Raw genomic sequence first — 17,301 nt, 5'->3', positions numbered from 1 at the left:
CACCCATCAACAGAATTTATTAGGTGTGTTATTATTTACTATGTGCCAGGCACAAGGGATATAAGAACAAAAATGACATAGTCCCTGCCCTCAAAAAGCTTACATTCTATTGGGAAAGACAATAGGTACATAAATAGCACCTAAAAATAAATACAAGATAATATGGAAGGAGAGGCAATAATTAGGCAAATTGGAATGATTTCTATAGAAAAAAGGTGGCATGTGAACTAAGCTTTGAAGGAGACTAAGGATTCTAAAAGGCAGAGGCAAGGAAATAGTACATCCCAGGAAATGAGGACAATCTGTGCAAAGACACTTAGGAGAGAGGTGGAATGTTGTGTGTGAGGAACAACAAAGCCGGCCTGGCTGGACCATAAAATATATGAAAGGAAAATAATTTATAGTAACGATATAAAGGTAAATTGGAGTTAGTTTGCCTTAAATACAAAAACAGAGGAGTTTGTATTTGATCCTAAAGGAAAGAGGGAGTTGCTGGAATTTATTGAGCCAAGGTACTTATATGAACATGTGGCATGTAAAACTATATATGGTCACCTTATTTCTCTCCCAGGTGTAGGGAAAATAGCTGGAAGCTTTAGCACCAGTTTTGGGCATTAAGCATTTATTAAAGCATAACAAGTATTAGTAAAAAGAGAATACCTGGCTCAGGAAGTTAAGAAAAGGCCTATCCAGCATAGAGGAGAGAATAGATCTCAGCCTGGCCTTCTAGCCTAGAGGAAAAATAGAGCTGCTTTTTCCTCCAAGTCCTCTGCCACCAAGAGTGCCTGAGAGAGTCTAACTGAGAGTAACTGTGTGTGGAAGCTTTTTCTGGGTCTGGAGGAGAGGCAGTCCTTACACACTATTTCAAGCTAATTGGCTAGCATCAACCAAATCCACTGGTTCACTGGACTTGAGGGTGGTCCTCTGTTGAGGTCAGAGTTCACACCCTCTAACCTCTTGAGGGCCAGGCAGGTGTGGTTTTAATTGAATTAACTTTAAGTAAGTTAATCATTGAAGTCAGTCAATCCAATCAATCTTAATCCAATCAATTCCCTCAAACTGGGGCCTTTGGGAGTTCCTGAAACCCTATTATTTTCTCACAGTCATAACTGAGATTTGGCAAAGGAGGATGGACCAGAGAAGGGAGAGATTTGAACTAAGGAGACAAACTAGGAGGTTAACTGCAATAATCCATAGAGAGGTGATGAGGACCTGAGTTAAGATGGTAGCTGTATGAGTAAAGAAGAGATGGATGTAAGATATTGTGGAGGCATAATTTATGGGATATTTGAATGAATATATAGGAAAAGGAAGAGTAAGCTAAGGATGACAGAAAGACTGGAAGGAAGGTATATACTCAACAGAAATAGAGGATTTCAAATATATAGAGAGAAGAGAGCTCATGACAAGAGTTTTGAGTTATACTAATATTGAGGGGGCATGATGATGCAGCAAATGGGACTGAGAAGGATCAGCCAAGTAGGAAGAGAAAAAGTGAGCAGTACCATAAAAACTTTCAGTATTTAGAAGAAGCAGATGATCAATCAACAGTGTCAAATTTTATAGAGATGGAAGGTTGAGGATTAAGAAAATGTCATTAGAGTTGGATACTGAAATCCATGAAAAATAATTTATTAAACACTACATGCTAAGCACTGTGATAAGGTCTGGAGATGCAAATAGAAAAATGAAGACAATTCTTGCCATCAAGAAGCTTATCTTTTAATAGGGGAAGACAAAACATGCCAGGGAGGGGATAATTTGGTTTGGAAAGTTACAAGAATAATGACTACATAGGAAAATAATGACACCCCCTTTCTGGAAGCACCAGCAAAATAGATTTGATTATGGCCCCAGAACTGGAATGTGGAGGTGGAAGAGTACAGAGGGACTTTTCTCCTAATTCAAATTTAAAGTAAGAGGAGAGAAAGTGGAAGCAGTGATTGTATAGTTCTTTTTAGGATATAGGACAATTGCTTGAGGGTAAAGTAAGGTTAAGTGAGGGTTTGGGTTTGGTTTTGGGGGGTTTCTTTTTGTTTGTTTGTTTGTTTTTTTTACGGGGAAATGAGGGTTAGGTGACTTGCCTAGGGTCATATACCTAGTAAGTGTCAAGTGTCTGAGGCCAGATTTGAACTCAGGTCCTCCTGAATCTAGGGCCAGTGCTCTATCCACTGTGCCACCTAGCTGCCCCCTGGTTTTTTTTAAAGAATGTTAAAGGCATGGGCATGTTTGTAGGCAGTATGGGATGACCCTATAGTAAGGGAGAGATTAAAAATTAGAGAGAAGATGGCTATAAGGGCAATCTGCCAGAAGAGATGGAAAGAGACAGAACCAAGGGTACGTGTAGTGTACAAGGGCTGGTGTTGGTGAGCAGAAGGGCAATTCTCCATCAGAGAATGAGGGGAGATATCAAGGGGTTTCAGGATGTAAAGAAAAGGAAAAGAAAATGACCTCTATTTTCTCAGTAAAGTATGAAGCAAAGATCTCTTCTGAGATGAAATGGTTATGGTGTTGTACAGGAGGCTTTTAGGAGAGAAGCTCTGGAACAGCCACTTTGAGAATGTAATAGAAAGTAAATTAGGGAAATACTATAGAAGTGCAGGTCCAATTAAGAATTAGATAATATATATCTAGTGACTCCATTCTGCAGATGTGAATGATTTCCTTTATCAGTAAAGGAAAGAATTGGAAGAAGTCAAAGGCAAAGGAAATGAAGAATAGATGGAAGGTACCAGAAGCAGGAAAGAATCTGATAACACTGTTCCTTGCCTTAGGCTCATAGCTTTTATACATACATACATACACACACACACACACACACACACACACACACACACACACACACACACACCCCTACCCTATGAGATGGTGATTAGAAAATAAGGCACATTCATTCTGTAGGAAAAATGTCAAATTATGTTTCTTTTCCTTTGTCACATCATTCCCATTCTTGATCTATTTACTTAGGAAGGCTGCTTGTTTCTGAAAATTTTCTTCGTTTAATTAACCTTTTGAGTAAATAATTTAATTGTTACTTAGGGAACAATGGTTTACAAAAATTATGAAAACTGTTGGTTGATGAAGGAAATTTAATTTTTTTCCAGTTTAAAGAGTTCTTGAAGAAATTTTTGAGTTGGAAAGTAAAAATGAAATATATAATGTATTGGCAAAAATTTCTTTTCTTCCAAGTAAACAATGATAGATCTAATTGATTGCCATCAGAGATAAATTATTCACAAAGAGAAAGAAAAATGCTTTTGTGAATAAAAACTATCATGACAATTTAAGGCTCTTTGGGGCTTCATATTTCAATTTTTAAATGGTCTTTTTTTTGTTTACAAGTTAGTGAAATAAATCAATTCTTAGTGAAAATAAATGCACTGCTTATTCCTGGGGTTTATATCTTTGACATATAGTGAGTCAAAGTGAATCACTCACAGAAATCTACAGTGGATAATTAATATGCTACTATTAGCCATATGACATCTGTAATTCAGCCGGTGGTATAGCCAATTATAGAAGCCTTTAAAATGCTATGGGTTGTTTTTGGGTTTTTTTTTTTTTTTGGTCTGCCTCTATCACTGATTATAGTACTTTAGTAAAATTTCTTGTGCTCTAATAAAAGGAATTTATTTTTCTAGTTGAAAGCCAAATTCTCATTAGTGACCACTTTTTAAAAAACATGCCAAATCCTTTGTCAAATATGGACATGTATTCAAATAGATGGGTTAACACAAGTTTTGTAAACTGGGGCAAGTTACAAGGGACTTTATAGTTTTTGGTTTCTTGTATAAAAAGGGGTTTCAGATTTTTACAGTACATGTATTATTTACTTCGCAAGGTTGTTATAAGGGAAAAAAATCTTTGTAAATGGTAAAGTACTATGCAAATGTGATACGAAGAGAGCATTTTGGGTAAGACCTAACTCAGGCCAGTCCAGTGATTCAGGTTTGTGATTAAAACGCAATAAAGTACTTATAAACTATGAAATGCAATAAAAACAAATTTGCTGATAAGAGAATAAAAGAATCAATTTTAAAAGGTTATTAACTCAAATAAAATACTGCTCCCTTCTTCTACAAGTCCTGATGTTGACCAGACATTAAGTCAGGAAGGCACTCCCAAAGGCAGCAGGAGCTAGGGAATATTTTGGATACTAACCTCTCATGGTCTTGACCCTTTTTCCCTCAGAAAGCAAAGAAACTCAATAGCTTCCTCAACCACTTAAAGGACCAGCCCACATAAAACAGGTCCTATCATGTAGGGACTAGGTCGATGACTGATAACTCTGGAAGACATGGTAAGGCTGATGACTGTGCAGCTCTGCCTCACTTAAATCCAATTCACATGCAACTTAAGACATCCCCCTTGTGATGTCATTAGTCCTCTCTGAAAATGAAGGATGAACAACAAGGCCTATGACTTCATTGATGACCTCCCAGATGAGGAAATTCTAACTTTAACTCTTCCAATTTCTGTCTCTATCTCTGCATATTAGGACCTTCTCTACAAATTATAGTGAGGTTAAATGATTTGCTAAGGGTCATACAACCAGTATATGTCAGAAGTTGAACTTGAATCCAGGTCTTCCTGACTCTGAGGACAACTCTCTAAACATTATACCACTCTTATATATGTGAACTACTACTACTGAAGTTAATATTTTAATTCCACTTTCAGAATACTTATATCTTGTCACATGTTTCAAATTTTAATATATCTTTTTAAAATAAAAATGGGAATATTTATATAAGTGCCTTCTGGGTATAAAAACAATATTTCCACAGTAAAAATGGAAGACTTGGGACTTAAAATAAGTTTTCTTTGTTAGATAGTAGTGACATATTAGATACCACAAACTGATTTAAATGTGTTTAAAGAAAACAAAGAACATGCTTCTTTCCCCTAGATAGTGAAATATTTTTAAATAAAAATTTTATTGACAATGCAATCACTTACCAAGTGGCAAAAATGCAAGACGGTTTCCAGCCATGGAGAGTTCATTGAGGCTAGGAAGTTGGCAAAGATGGCGAGGTACACACCATAAATGATTTCGGTCCACAGTCAAATACTGCAGAGAAAGGCACATATGAAGCCTCTCCGGTAAAGTTAGCAAACGATTGGTAGAAATGTCTAGTGTCTGTAGTTCCTTCAAATCTCCAACCTCTATAATCAAAATTAATATAAGATAGCACTCTGATTAATTTTATTTCCAAAAGAACAATGAACAAATGAAAACTGAATTTTAGTCAATTCAATAATAAGAGGCTGTAGCTAGTTAACATAACTATTAATGATAAAGCACATTTTAAGAGAAATGCAAATACTTCTGAAACAACCTGGATAGCTTCTCTAAACTAGATTGCTAAAATTCAATGTCTTTAGGTGCTGGTATGGAATAATAGGGGAAGTTGAAAAAATGAAAGGCAATGAAGCAGAGCCAGAACCATGCTGCAGTAACTTCAGTTTCTTTCAGGTCATTTAAAAATTACTAACAGGATCAGAGCTGAAAGAAGGAAGGGTCTTAAATGGTCCAGCTAGTCTGATACCTGTTATTTGCAACTGTGAGATAATTACTGTTAAACAAGACATGTAGCTATAAATTAAATATACAGGAAGAAATTTAGGAGAATATAATTATGTATCTAAATGCTAAGGTGATAATGGAAAGATGATAGAATATGTAGTAGATGAAATTAGCTAAGGGATGCTTCATGGAGGATATGAGTTTTAAGTAACATTTTCTACAGAGGTCACATTTCTTGGCTGTTTCTTAAACTGCAACTCATAAACATGTCCTTTTAACTCCTATTTAAATTTAGGAAGATAAATAAATATGTAGCTGATAAACCATACAACAAACAGCTGGTTGATGGTACATTTATAATTATTTCTCTGTTAGTGGTGATGGGTTTTGAGCAATTCACATTCTCTTGCCCAATACCTCTTGTGATCAACAACCTATTTCAAGATGACTAATTGTCTAGTGTAAGGAATGCATTCTTAGACCGTAAAAATTTTTTCTTGTGTTAAATTAACTGACCCATATAGCAAATTTTCGATTTGGTTAAGATGAGAGAAAATAAAGAAAAATACATTTGTTCATTGGAAATACTTCAGATGATAGATATCATCAATGTGGGAACTTCCTCATGACTTGAGAGATCTATGGCCAGAAAATTAAGGATCTTGACTGATATATTAGTCATCATTGCTATTTAAGCCTGTTTTGTTTATAAGATTTTCAACAATTGTCTTTCACACTAAAATTTCTCATTCAATGCTCTTCTTTCCTACCAAAGCCAAAAGTAGATAAAAAAGACAAGTGTCTTACATTTTATTTTTTAGAGCATTAAATCTAATATTCCTTTATTTTTATGTTGAGGATGTGGTTTACTTCCCGAATTTCAGGATATTGTCTCTCTTCTCAGGAATAAGCTTTATATCAACCAGAGGACCCTGTCTGTAAAAGGTGCTCAATAAATGTTTAAGTGTGACTTTCAGGTAAAATTAGTGAAACTTGTGAAGTAACTCTAAGTCTTTAACTGACTAACAAATTTAAGGCTATAATCATGTCTAATAGTTTATCATTACATTATTTGATAATAAAGTATTAACAAATGGGCAATAATCAATCAATCAACATTTACTAAATACCTACTATGTACCAGGTACTGTGCTAAGCACTAGGGATAAAAAAGAGGCAAAAGACAGTCTCTGCCTTCAAGGAGCTTACAATCTAATGGGGGAGACATTATGCAAACAAATATGTACAAAGCAGACTAAACACAGGATAAATAGGAAATAATTAACCAAGAGAAGGCACTAGAATTTAAAACGATTGGGAAAAGCTTCATATAAAAGGTGGGATTTTGGCTGGGACTTAAAGGAAGCTGGGAAGATCAGCAGTCAGAGCAGAGGGAGAATGTTCCAGGCAGGGGCGACAGCCAGAGATAATGACCTGGCTGAATAGAGGACGGACTGCAATGGGGAATAGAGGCAGGCAGATCAACCAGCAGGCTATTGCAGAGGCCCACGGCATGAGATGAGAAGGGCCTTCACTAAAGTGGTGGCTCTGCCAAAGGAGAGAAGGGGGCGTATCAGGGAGATGTTGCAAAGATGAAATTGCCAACAGCTTGAATTTGGGGTTTAAGAGAGAGTGAGGAATCCAGGAAAACTCCACAGTTGGGAGCCTAGGGACTGGGAGCATAGTTTTGGGTTCTGCGGTAATAGGGAAGGTAGGAGGTAGGTAAGGTTTAGGGGAAAAGATAATGCATGCCGATGGCAATTAATCCAGGAGAGCTTATGAGGTTACCCAATGAAGTAGTATTGAGGGAAAAGAGAAAAGGCCCAAGACAGAACCCTGAGGGACACCTACGGTTAGATGACATGATCTTCAGCAATTACAGAGCATTTACACTATGCTTTATACTAAGGATCCAGAGTAGTATAAAGATACGACCTACCCTTTACAGAGTTTACAATGTAGGTGGAAAGATAGAACATAAGATAAATATCAATACAGGCTTATGGTAAGTGACAAATGAGTAGCAGCATAGAGGGTAGGTTTGTGTTCAGATAATTTCAATAGACATAATGAGATACTCTAGATAAACTCCTTTCATTTTTCCTAACCAACAAAATATGTCTATGAGAGAGAGGAATCTAAAAGCCAAAGACAAAATAGCTTGACTATAGGCTGAATTTTTACAGAGAGAGTTAACTGATTAATTTAGCCTTGCAAGGGTTCTTAAGCTTGGGTCTGTGAACTCTTTTTTTTTTTTTTTTACATATTAGGTATTTTATTTTTTCCGTTACATGTAAAGATAGTTCTCAACTTTTGTTTATACTAGCTATACAATTTCAGATTTTTCTCCCTCCCTCCCCTCCCTCCCCCGTCCCCTAGACAGCAGGTAATCTGATATAGGTTATATCTATATATCTATATACATATACATATAGATATATACACACATATATATATATACACATAAAAACATTAATCCTATTTCTGCATTAATCCTGTTACAAGAGAAAAAAATCAGAACAGTGATGCAAAACCTCAAAATAGAAAAAAAAACAACAGCACCCAAAACAAAAGAAATAGTATGGTTCAATCAGCATCTATACTCCACAGTTCTTTTTTTTTTTTGTGAACTCTTTTCTTAAAAATTTTTGATAATTATTTCAATACAATTTTAAGGTAATACTTGGCATTTTATGCATTTAAGTCATTTTTAAAAATGGGAGTTCAAGGGCCTTGCCAGACTGCTATAGGAGTCCATGACACAAAAAGTATGATGCGGATAGTGACAATGACAATAGCTCATATTTATATAGCACTTACTACTTGCCAGACACTATGATAAGTGCTCCATAATTATTATCTCACTGATCCTCACAACCCTGGGAGGTAGGTGCTATTATTATTCCCCTTGGAAGCAAGTTCATAAATCATATGAGATATATAACAGCATAATACAACAAAGTGAAATATGTAGATTAGATATATAGGTTGCATGTAATATACATAGGAATAACTAATGTAGCCAAAATACAAAGGCCATATGCCATACACAACATACACAGCAATGTTGTCAACTTCATTCCAAACAGACATTTTATTCACATTACATACTGAGGTTACAAATGCATATTACATGTACTCCACCAATGTTCACTCTCTGTCTATATTCTCTCATTGTTCCTGGACCCTCATAAGTCAAGGTGGCCTCATTCCAAAGGTCAGTTCTGAAACCTTAATCTTGAGTCCCTCTGGCCTACAGTACCAATCCTACTCTCATAGATAGCCTAAACTGATGACAGCTATGTCTAGTGCTGCCTCTTTCCACTACTGATCAGGTAGATTCTCTAACTGAATTTACTATCAACCCAGGGGCAGAGACATCTGTTATGCTGCACCAGTCTTGCTAACCTTCCCTGACCATCAAGGAAAGATCATGTTGAAATTTCTGCTACATCTGAATTATGATCCAGGTACTTCCCATATCGGCCATTTGTCTGGGTCCAAAAGTCTCTGTAACTGGTAGGCAAGTTATTCTCAGGGCTGCTTGGTTGGTTCTCTATTGTTCCTGTTTTCCAAATCATAAAGGAGTGAAACTAACTACTCTATAATGTGAGTGAGATTTTCCCTAGTGCTTTAACTATGGGAGTAATCAGTATATTAACTAAAATTGTTATTACTATATCTAGGTATTTTATTTTATTAGTAGATTAAGTCAATAATAATGGATTAGGTAAAATAGATACCAGTAGAGCTAATCCCAATCCTGTATGATTAGCAATTCCATATCATCATCAAGTCTTTCTAGAAACCATCTCTAGCCATCATCTGTCGCTTCTAGACATCACCCTCTCTATCACAGTATTTGGTGTTCAGTAATTCCATTTGGTAGATTGTGATAATCCAAGTGGCTAATAGCAAGCAAGCTGATTAACAAGCCTGTAAATCGAGAGGAGTTTGTTTAAGCCCTGTTGAGCCCCAAGCTCGGGGTCTTTCAGGTCCTACCCGACTGACCGGTTTTATTGTGAGACCGGTATCCTCTCTCAATAAACCTCTTGGAGACTTTACTGTTTCTTTCCTTTTTTTGGACTTAGAAATTTTCGTGGCCATGGGTAACAGGTAGTTATGATTCACTGTTTTTCCAGGACCCTCACCATTCTCCAGGGTTATTTTCTAGACTGCCAGACTTTTCAGTCTTTTACCTATGGAAGGCAGGCAGAGGGAGAATAAGGAGGATGACATTCTACTTGTCTGCTATCCTATTTTTTCCCCAAACATTCTAAGGTTTCATAAAGGGCCTCAGTTCTCTGTCTAGAGTTCTTGACATCAAATTTGGAGCACTTTTATGACATGTTCTTCTCTAAGTTTTTCTGAGCTGAGGCCACAAGCTAAAGAAAAAGACGTTTTCAATTGGTCTCTCAGTCATGGAATACAATAGTGGTAGTGAGTCTCCAAGTTTTTTCCATCTTCTAAGACTCCAAAATACAACTCACCAGGCCAATGTGGCTCTTGCCCAATATCTGCCAGTATCATTTTAAGCATGTAACAAGAAATCTCTCAGAGTGACTTTACAGATTTTCTGCTCAGGCCTTAGCTCTTTAGCATGTTCTGTAGTATGTGATTAAAATGTTCTGGCTTTAGGTCTCCTTGAGGATGGCAAGGCGCAGCTCCAGACCTCTGATTCCTGGCAATCTAACACTGACTTGAGCAGCTCACTCTCCTACTTCACTTGTCAGAAAACACTACTTAGTTGCCAAATGGAGAGATGTGGTGGCCAAGGGAAATATTGGTATAGAAGAATGACTTGTTTGTAAAATCTTACGGAGAAGGATGGAGTTAGACTACACTGCTTAACATATATTTGGTCTGTGGAAGTTTTCTTGTGTTGTCTGTGAACTAAAATGCAAATGAAATTTCCCCATTACCCACTGTCATTGAGTGATGTGAATTTTAATGCATGTTATGGAATATGAAATGGTATAAAGTATGGTTTGGTTGGGATTATTGAGGAGATACAGGGAGAAGCCTCTAGTTGGATTGTTCTTAATAACTATGTAAAGTTCCAACTTATGTTGGAACTTTACTTAGCCTGGGGCATGTTCAAGTGTATTTATTCATGCAGTGAATCAATAGGTAGTAGACTGTTTTATTAGTTTGTTGGTGGGCATTTTGTTTCTAATCTTGTTTTCACAAGCATTTTGTACTTTATAATTGTTGTACATTACTTAGATTCTTTGTATGATTCAGATGTCAACGATCCTAATTAGTTTTGTTATATACGTGCTGAACCAACTTTTAAATCTTAGAGATGAAATTTTACTCTTCTAGTAAAGAAGGCATTTTCTCTAGCTGTCTCTCATGCCTGGAACACTATCTCCATTCTGACTACTGACCTCCTTGCCTTCTTTCAAGTTCCAACTGAAACCCACCTGCCTACTGTAGGAAGCATTCCTTAACCTCACTAAATTACAGTGCCATCCCATGTTTAGTTATTCATATTTCTGTATATAGTTTACTTTGTAAATATTTCTTTACATGTTTTCTCCTCCATTAGATTGTAGGCTCCTTGAGGGCAGGGGCTATCTTTTGCCCTTTTTTTGTATCCCCAATGGTATATGTAATATAGTAGGTGCTTAACAAATATTTATTGATTGATTTATTTTAAAATAGGTGATAAGGATAAGGGGCTGGGCCTCTAACTTATGCTAAATTAGTTGTGTCAAACTATTAACTGGCTATATACATGGATTTCATCTCATGGCATATACATTTCCTATGATTTAGAAAGGACAAAAAGATCATTTAGCAACTAATCATCAGTAATCAACAAACATTTATTACATGTATCCTATGTGCAAGGTATTCTGTTAAATGTTGAGGATAGAAAAAAAAAGGAAAAATGTATTACTTGTCCTTAAGAAGCTTACATTTTAATGGGAGAGACTACATATAACAACAGTTTGCTCTTTTGCTGAACAAATATCTCCAAGTCTAAATACACATATCCAAATTTACCATCAGCTATAAGATCTGTTTTCTTTTTCTTTTTTTTTTTTTTTTTTTTTTTTTGGTGAGGCAATTGGGGTTAAGTGACTTGCCAAGGGTCACACAGCTAGTAAGTGTTAAGTGTCTGAGGCCGGATTTGAACTCAGGTACTCCTGACTTCAGGGCTGGTGTTCTATCCACTACACCACCTAGCTGCCCCAAGATCTGTTTTCTACAAAAAAACTACATGTATCAAAACTACCAAAAACCTGGAAGATGAACCTGATAATTTACACTGCAATGGCAAAGCTTAGAGACAAGGTAGCAAGGTTGTATTGCCCAATTTGAAGTAATGTTTCTGTTTTTAGATCCTAATTTCAGATCTAAATAATTTCGTTACTCTTAATCTATTCAAAAATCAAAGGATGCAATTAATTCAAAATTGAAAGGATGGACTCTGCTAGAAGGAGGCATCAAAATATCTTCAAACCATAATAAATGTTGGAGAAGCTGTGGGAAAATTGGAACACTAATGCATTGTTGGTGGAGCTGTGAACTGATCCAACCATTCTGGAGAGCAATTTGGAATTATGCCCAAAGGGCGATAAAGCTGTGCATACCCTTTGACCCAGCAATTCCACTTTTAGGTCTTTTTCCCAAAGAAATCATGGAAGGGGGAAAGGGACCCACATGTACAAAAATATTTATAGCTGCTCTTTACGTGGTGGCAAGGAATTGGAAGTTGAGGGGGTGCCCATCAATTGGGGAATGGCTGGACAAGTTGTGGTATATGAATACAATGGAATACTATTGTGCTGTAAGAAATGATGAGCAGGAGGAATTCAGAGAAACCTGGAGGGTCTTACGTGAGCTGATGATGAGTGAGATGAGCAGAACCAGAAGAACATTGTACACAGTATCATCAACATTGAGTGTTGACCTACTGTGATGGACTATATTCTTCTCACCAATGCAATGGTACAGAAGAGTTCCAGGGAACTCATGATAGAAGAGGATCTCCAAATCCAAGAAAAAAAAAAAAAGAACTGTGGAGTATAGATGCTGATTGAACCATACTATTTCTTTTGTTTTGGGTGCTGTTGTTTTTTTTTTTTTTCTATTTTGAGGTTTTGCATCACTGCTCTGATTTTTTCTCTTGTAACAGGATTAATGCAGAAATAGGATTAATGTTATTATGTGTATATATATATATATATATGTGTGTGTGTATCTATATCTATATCTATATAGATATATAGATATAACCTATATCAGATTACCTGCTGTCTAGGGGACGGGGGAGGGAGGGGAGGGAGGGAGAAAAATCTGAAATTGTAAAGCTAGTATAAACAAAAGTTGAGAACTATCTTTACATGTAACGGAAAAAATAAAATACCTTATATGTTAAAAAAATATCTTCAAACCATGAAACTTATTATCATAAGCAGTAAATAATGAAAGATATTCTTGACACAACTGTGGGGAATTGAAAGTAACAGTACTAGGATTACAACAAAGGTCTACCAAATATTGCTCCTTTTTTTTTTTTTTTTTGTAAATGGAGGGAGGGAGGTGAGGAAACCCAGGCCATTAAAAAATGTGTTTAAAGGAAATAACTGATTCCAAGTAAGAAAGACATGGTAAGCTAATCATTAGGTAAGTTAATAATTATGCCAGAACAAAATTGTCTTACTACAAGTGCCTATTAAACTTGATTTAGTGAAAAATGTTGTCAAGACAATAGAGAAGAATGACAAAAATTTTCTTAATCTGCATCTGGAAAGTAAATTTCCAAGAATCAGTAAGGATAAAATCAATGGAAGAATATCTCTGAGATTTCAAACAGAAGAAGTAATGAAATAAAAACATTTTTAAGAACAATTGAATGAAACTGAAGAACTGGGGGGAAAAACTTTAAAACATGTGCAAAACCTTTTTGAGAAATGACAAGGCAGAAAATTTTAAAATAGCTAGTGTTATCTTTTGTTTTTATATAATTTTTCTTTCTCAAATATAACTCTATTCTTACCCTACACATACAGCAATGGTGGTAGGAAAACAGTTCAGCAAAACTAAATAATACATAAATTTAGTTTGACTACATATGTACCATCCCATACTCATAGTCCCACACCTCTGCAAAGAAAGGAGGGAGATAATTTTTCTTTTCTCCAAGGCCAAATTTAATCATTATAATTAGAGAGTCGTCAATTTTAATTTTGCTACCTCTGTTTCTTCTATTTCAATTGTAATTATTTTGTATATTGTATTCCTGGTTATTATTTCATTTTTGTATCAATTCAAAAAAATCTTCCCTTGCTTCATTGTATTCTTCATATTTATTGTTTCTTATAGGGTAAAATATTCCATTACATTCATATGCTATAATTTGCTTATCTATATTCTAATCGAAGGATATCTATTTTGTTTCCAATTCTTTGCCACTATGAAAAGTGCTGCTATAAATATTTTTTAGTATATGGGAACTTTCTATTTTTGTCATTTTTGGTGTATAATTTAGCAGTGGGATCCTTGGGTGAAAGGGTGTTATGGAAATATTAGTTACTTGCTTACCATAACTCCGACTTACTTTTCAGAATGGTTAGACCAATTCATAGCTCCACCAATATTTTATTAGTATGTCTATCTTTCCACAATCCTTCATTAATTAACATGGTTGGGTATGAGATGAAATTTCAGAGATACTATGATTTGTATTTTATTATTAATGACTGAAAAATCTTTGATATAGTTGTTTGGTATTTGCAATCATTCTTTTGAAAATTTCTACTTCACTTGTATCTTGTGAAATTCACAAGATGGCTCTTGATCATATACTATGTATCTCATAAGTTTTAAGTAAAAATTTAAATCTTAGCTTAAAACTGCACTAAAACTTTTGGGATGCTCTTTATTTCTGTAACTTCTTTATGTACCTTGAATATGAGCTTCTAATCAGAGAAATTTGATAACAAAGATTCAAAGAAGAAAATTACCAAGAACAGATCAATGATCTTCTCATAAGTAAGGAGTCATAATATATCACCTGAGATTGATTTCTAATATTCACATTTGAACTTCTTCCCGTAAAAAACTTAAGTGTTACTTGGTTTTGGTTTTGGTTTTTGTTTTTGCGAGACAATGAGGGTTAAGTGACTTGCCCAGGGTCACGAAACTAGTAAGTGTCAAGTATCTGAGACCAGATTTGAACTTGGGTCCTCCTGAATCCAGGGCCAGTGTTTTATCCACTGCACCACCTAGCTGCCCCCTTAAGTGTTATTATTGATAAACATAGGGAATGCTTCTATTAAGAAATCTCCACAAAGGAAAAGTAATATCAAGGCAAGAAGAGTATAAGCATGTTGACTGATTGTGTGGATGCTAAGAAGGGTATTCTATAGATGATTCCAAAAACAGAAATAAATTTAAAATATAAAACAGTCATTTCCATGAAAGCAGCGGGTGTTAGTATAAGTCTAAAGTTGAAATGAGCACAAAGAATATTCTGTTTCACCTATTTTGATGGGTATCACAGAAAAAAAAAACCCTTTGGTTTTTTGTTGTTGTTGTTCTTTAATATTATAAACAGCATTGCCTCTTAAAAAAGAAAGAAAGAGTGGAAGGAAAAACTAGTTTAAAGAAAGCTCTGAGACTCAACTAAGCAAAGTAATCCTGAGGGCATTTAAGGATGTTTTGGACGGAGGACAACAAACAAATTAAGAAAAGATTTGCAAAGATTTTTAATAAGAAACTCTTTTTACCAACATAGCCAGTGGAGCTCCCACATTTAGAACATAACATCACAGTTCTTGTCCTGTTCATGGAGGAAGTGAGAATGACAGTCAAGAAAACAAAGAAAGGAAAAGTGATTAGAAAAGACCTAGCATACACCAAGAAGGACCATGCTGGTGGTGACATAGTTTTAAAGGTATGGATGGTTTAATTTTCAAGGTCTCTAAAGAAAGAGGGATGATACCATATATGTATGTATGTATGTATATGTGTATATAGAGAGATATATAGATATTCAGACATTATTATTAACCAACAAAGGTCATTCGGAGAACATCAGTAACTACCAATCCATAGGCCCATAACTATTTAAAATCTTCATGAAAGGGGCAGCTAGATGGCACAGTGGATAGAGCACCGGCCCTGGAGTCAGGAGTACCTGAGTTCAAATCCGGCCTCAGACACTTAACACTTACTAGCTGTGTGACCCTGGGCAAGTCACTTAACCCCAACTGCCTCACTAAAAAAAACAAAACAAAACAAAACAAAACAAAATCTTCATGAAAAATGTCTCTGTGTCCATTGTGGACTCCTCTAATGAATGTTAGAGGGAAGATGTAGATTTTTTGCAAGTGCCAATTTACTTTCATATAAGTGACTGAAAAAAGTAGAAGATGCAGTATCTCATGGTATATCTCATGGTATATAGTTCATAGTAGTTAATTTTATAAAGCAAAATATCACTATGAAGGCTCTCACAGAATCACAGAATTTTAGAATTAGAAGGCACTTTAATAGCCATCTAGTGGAACCCATATCTGAACAGAATCCCCACTAAAACATACCCAACAAGTAGCCATTCAGTCTCTACTTGGAGACTTCCCATTGAGGAGGTACTCACTGAATTCTGGGATAGCTTATTCACATTTGGATAGTTCAAATTGTTGGGAACTTTTTCTTGAAATCAAGCCTAAATTTATCTTCATCAATTTATTCTTGTCTATCCTCTGTAGGCAAGCAAATGGAATAAATCTAATTTGTTTTCCACATGATGCCTTCGAATACTTAAAGATTTTTCTCCAAACTCACCCACTCAGGTCTTCTCTTTTTCATACTAAATGACATTCCTAGTTCCTTCAACATATTTTATCAACTGATAGCCCGTCACAATCCTGGTTTCTCTCTTTTGGAAACATTCTTGCACATCAATGTCTTTCTTCAACTGTGCTATCCATGAATGAACAAGATGTTTTAACATAACCAGGGCAGGGTACAGAGGGACTATCAGAAATTTTCCCTAATGCAGATCAATTGCCTTAGTTTTTTTTGAAGTCTTACCCCAGTGCTGATTCATCTCGAGTATGAAGTACACTACAACCTTTGGATCTTTTTCAGACAAATTACCATATAATCATGCCTGGTCCATTCTTGTGAAAAACTACATGTGAAGTTGGGATTTTTTTGAACCCATGTAATATTATACTTATCCCTAATGAATTTCATTTTATCAGATTCAGTCCTGTGCTGTAGCCTTCTACTCACCAAGTGCTTAATAAATACCTTTTGATAATAAAGATAAAGAATTCAGAAATCCTTAATTTGTATGTTTTATAAAAACACACCTTAGAATGAAAGTAAAATAGTACCAGTCATCAAAATAAAAACACAAAACAAATATTTTATTTGTATTTTCTTTTGTAGCACATTCAGCATGTGTATTGTCTGTGCCTTATAAAGTACCTAAGTATTCAATATTTCTTTACTGATTTCAGTAAATAAGATTTATACTAGTTTCTGCAATCATATTATGCAAATATAAACAAAAACATAATGACGCTAACATAATAATTGCCAATGAGAAAATGTTCAGGAAACTGAAAAGTGATTTTAAAATTTTGATAGAAATATTACTCTGAATTACATAAGAGAAAACGTAATTGGAAATGTTATTTTTTAATTCTGAGAAATACTAAAATAAATGAGGTTCTTTCTTCATCTCTGTAGGAGTTAAGAAAAAGAAACCATAAGATTACAGTTCCTATTTCCTTGGAAGGAAAAGT

The 17,301-nt window shown here is 35.3% G+C and overlaps 1 protein-coding gene across 2 annotated transcripts in view; it reads right to left on the bottom strand.

The window, feature by feature from the left end:
- LRRC28 (leucine rich repeat containing 28) overlaps positions 1-17,301 on the bottom strand; it is a 170,785-nt gene that overhangs the window by 53,387 nt on the left and 100,097 nt on the right. Inside the window, exon 6 of one of the 2 annotated variants that reach the window (XM_043984884.1) lies at positions 4,960-5,166. The exons of the other annotated variant lie outside the window; for it this stretch is intronic. Coding sequence (XP_043840819.1) covers positions 4,960-5,166 — 207 coding nt within the window. The remainder of the gene's footprint in view (positions 1-4,959; positions 5,167-17,301) is intronic. 2 annotated transcript variants of the gene reach the window in all.

Source organism: Dromiciops gliroides, chromosome 2 (assembly GCF_019393635.1).
Source record: "Dromiciops gliroides isolate mDroGli1 chromosome 2, mDroGli1.pri, whole genome shotgun sequence".
NCBI lineage: Eukaryota > Metazoa > Chordata > Mammalia > Microbiotheria > Microbiotheriidae > Dromiciops > Dromiciops gliroides.
The sequence above is the reverse complement of the archived record's forward strand: the minus strand, read 5'-3'. Positions and strand labels throughout refer to the sequence as shown.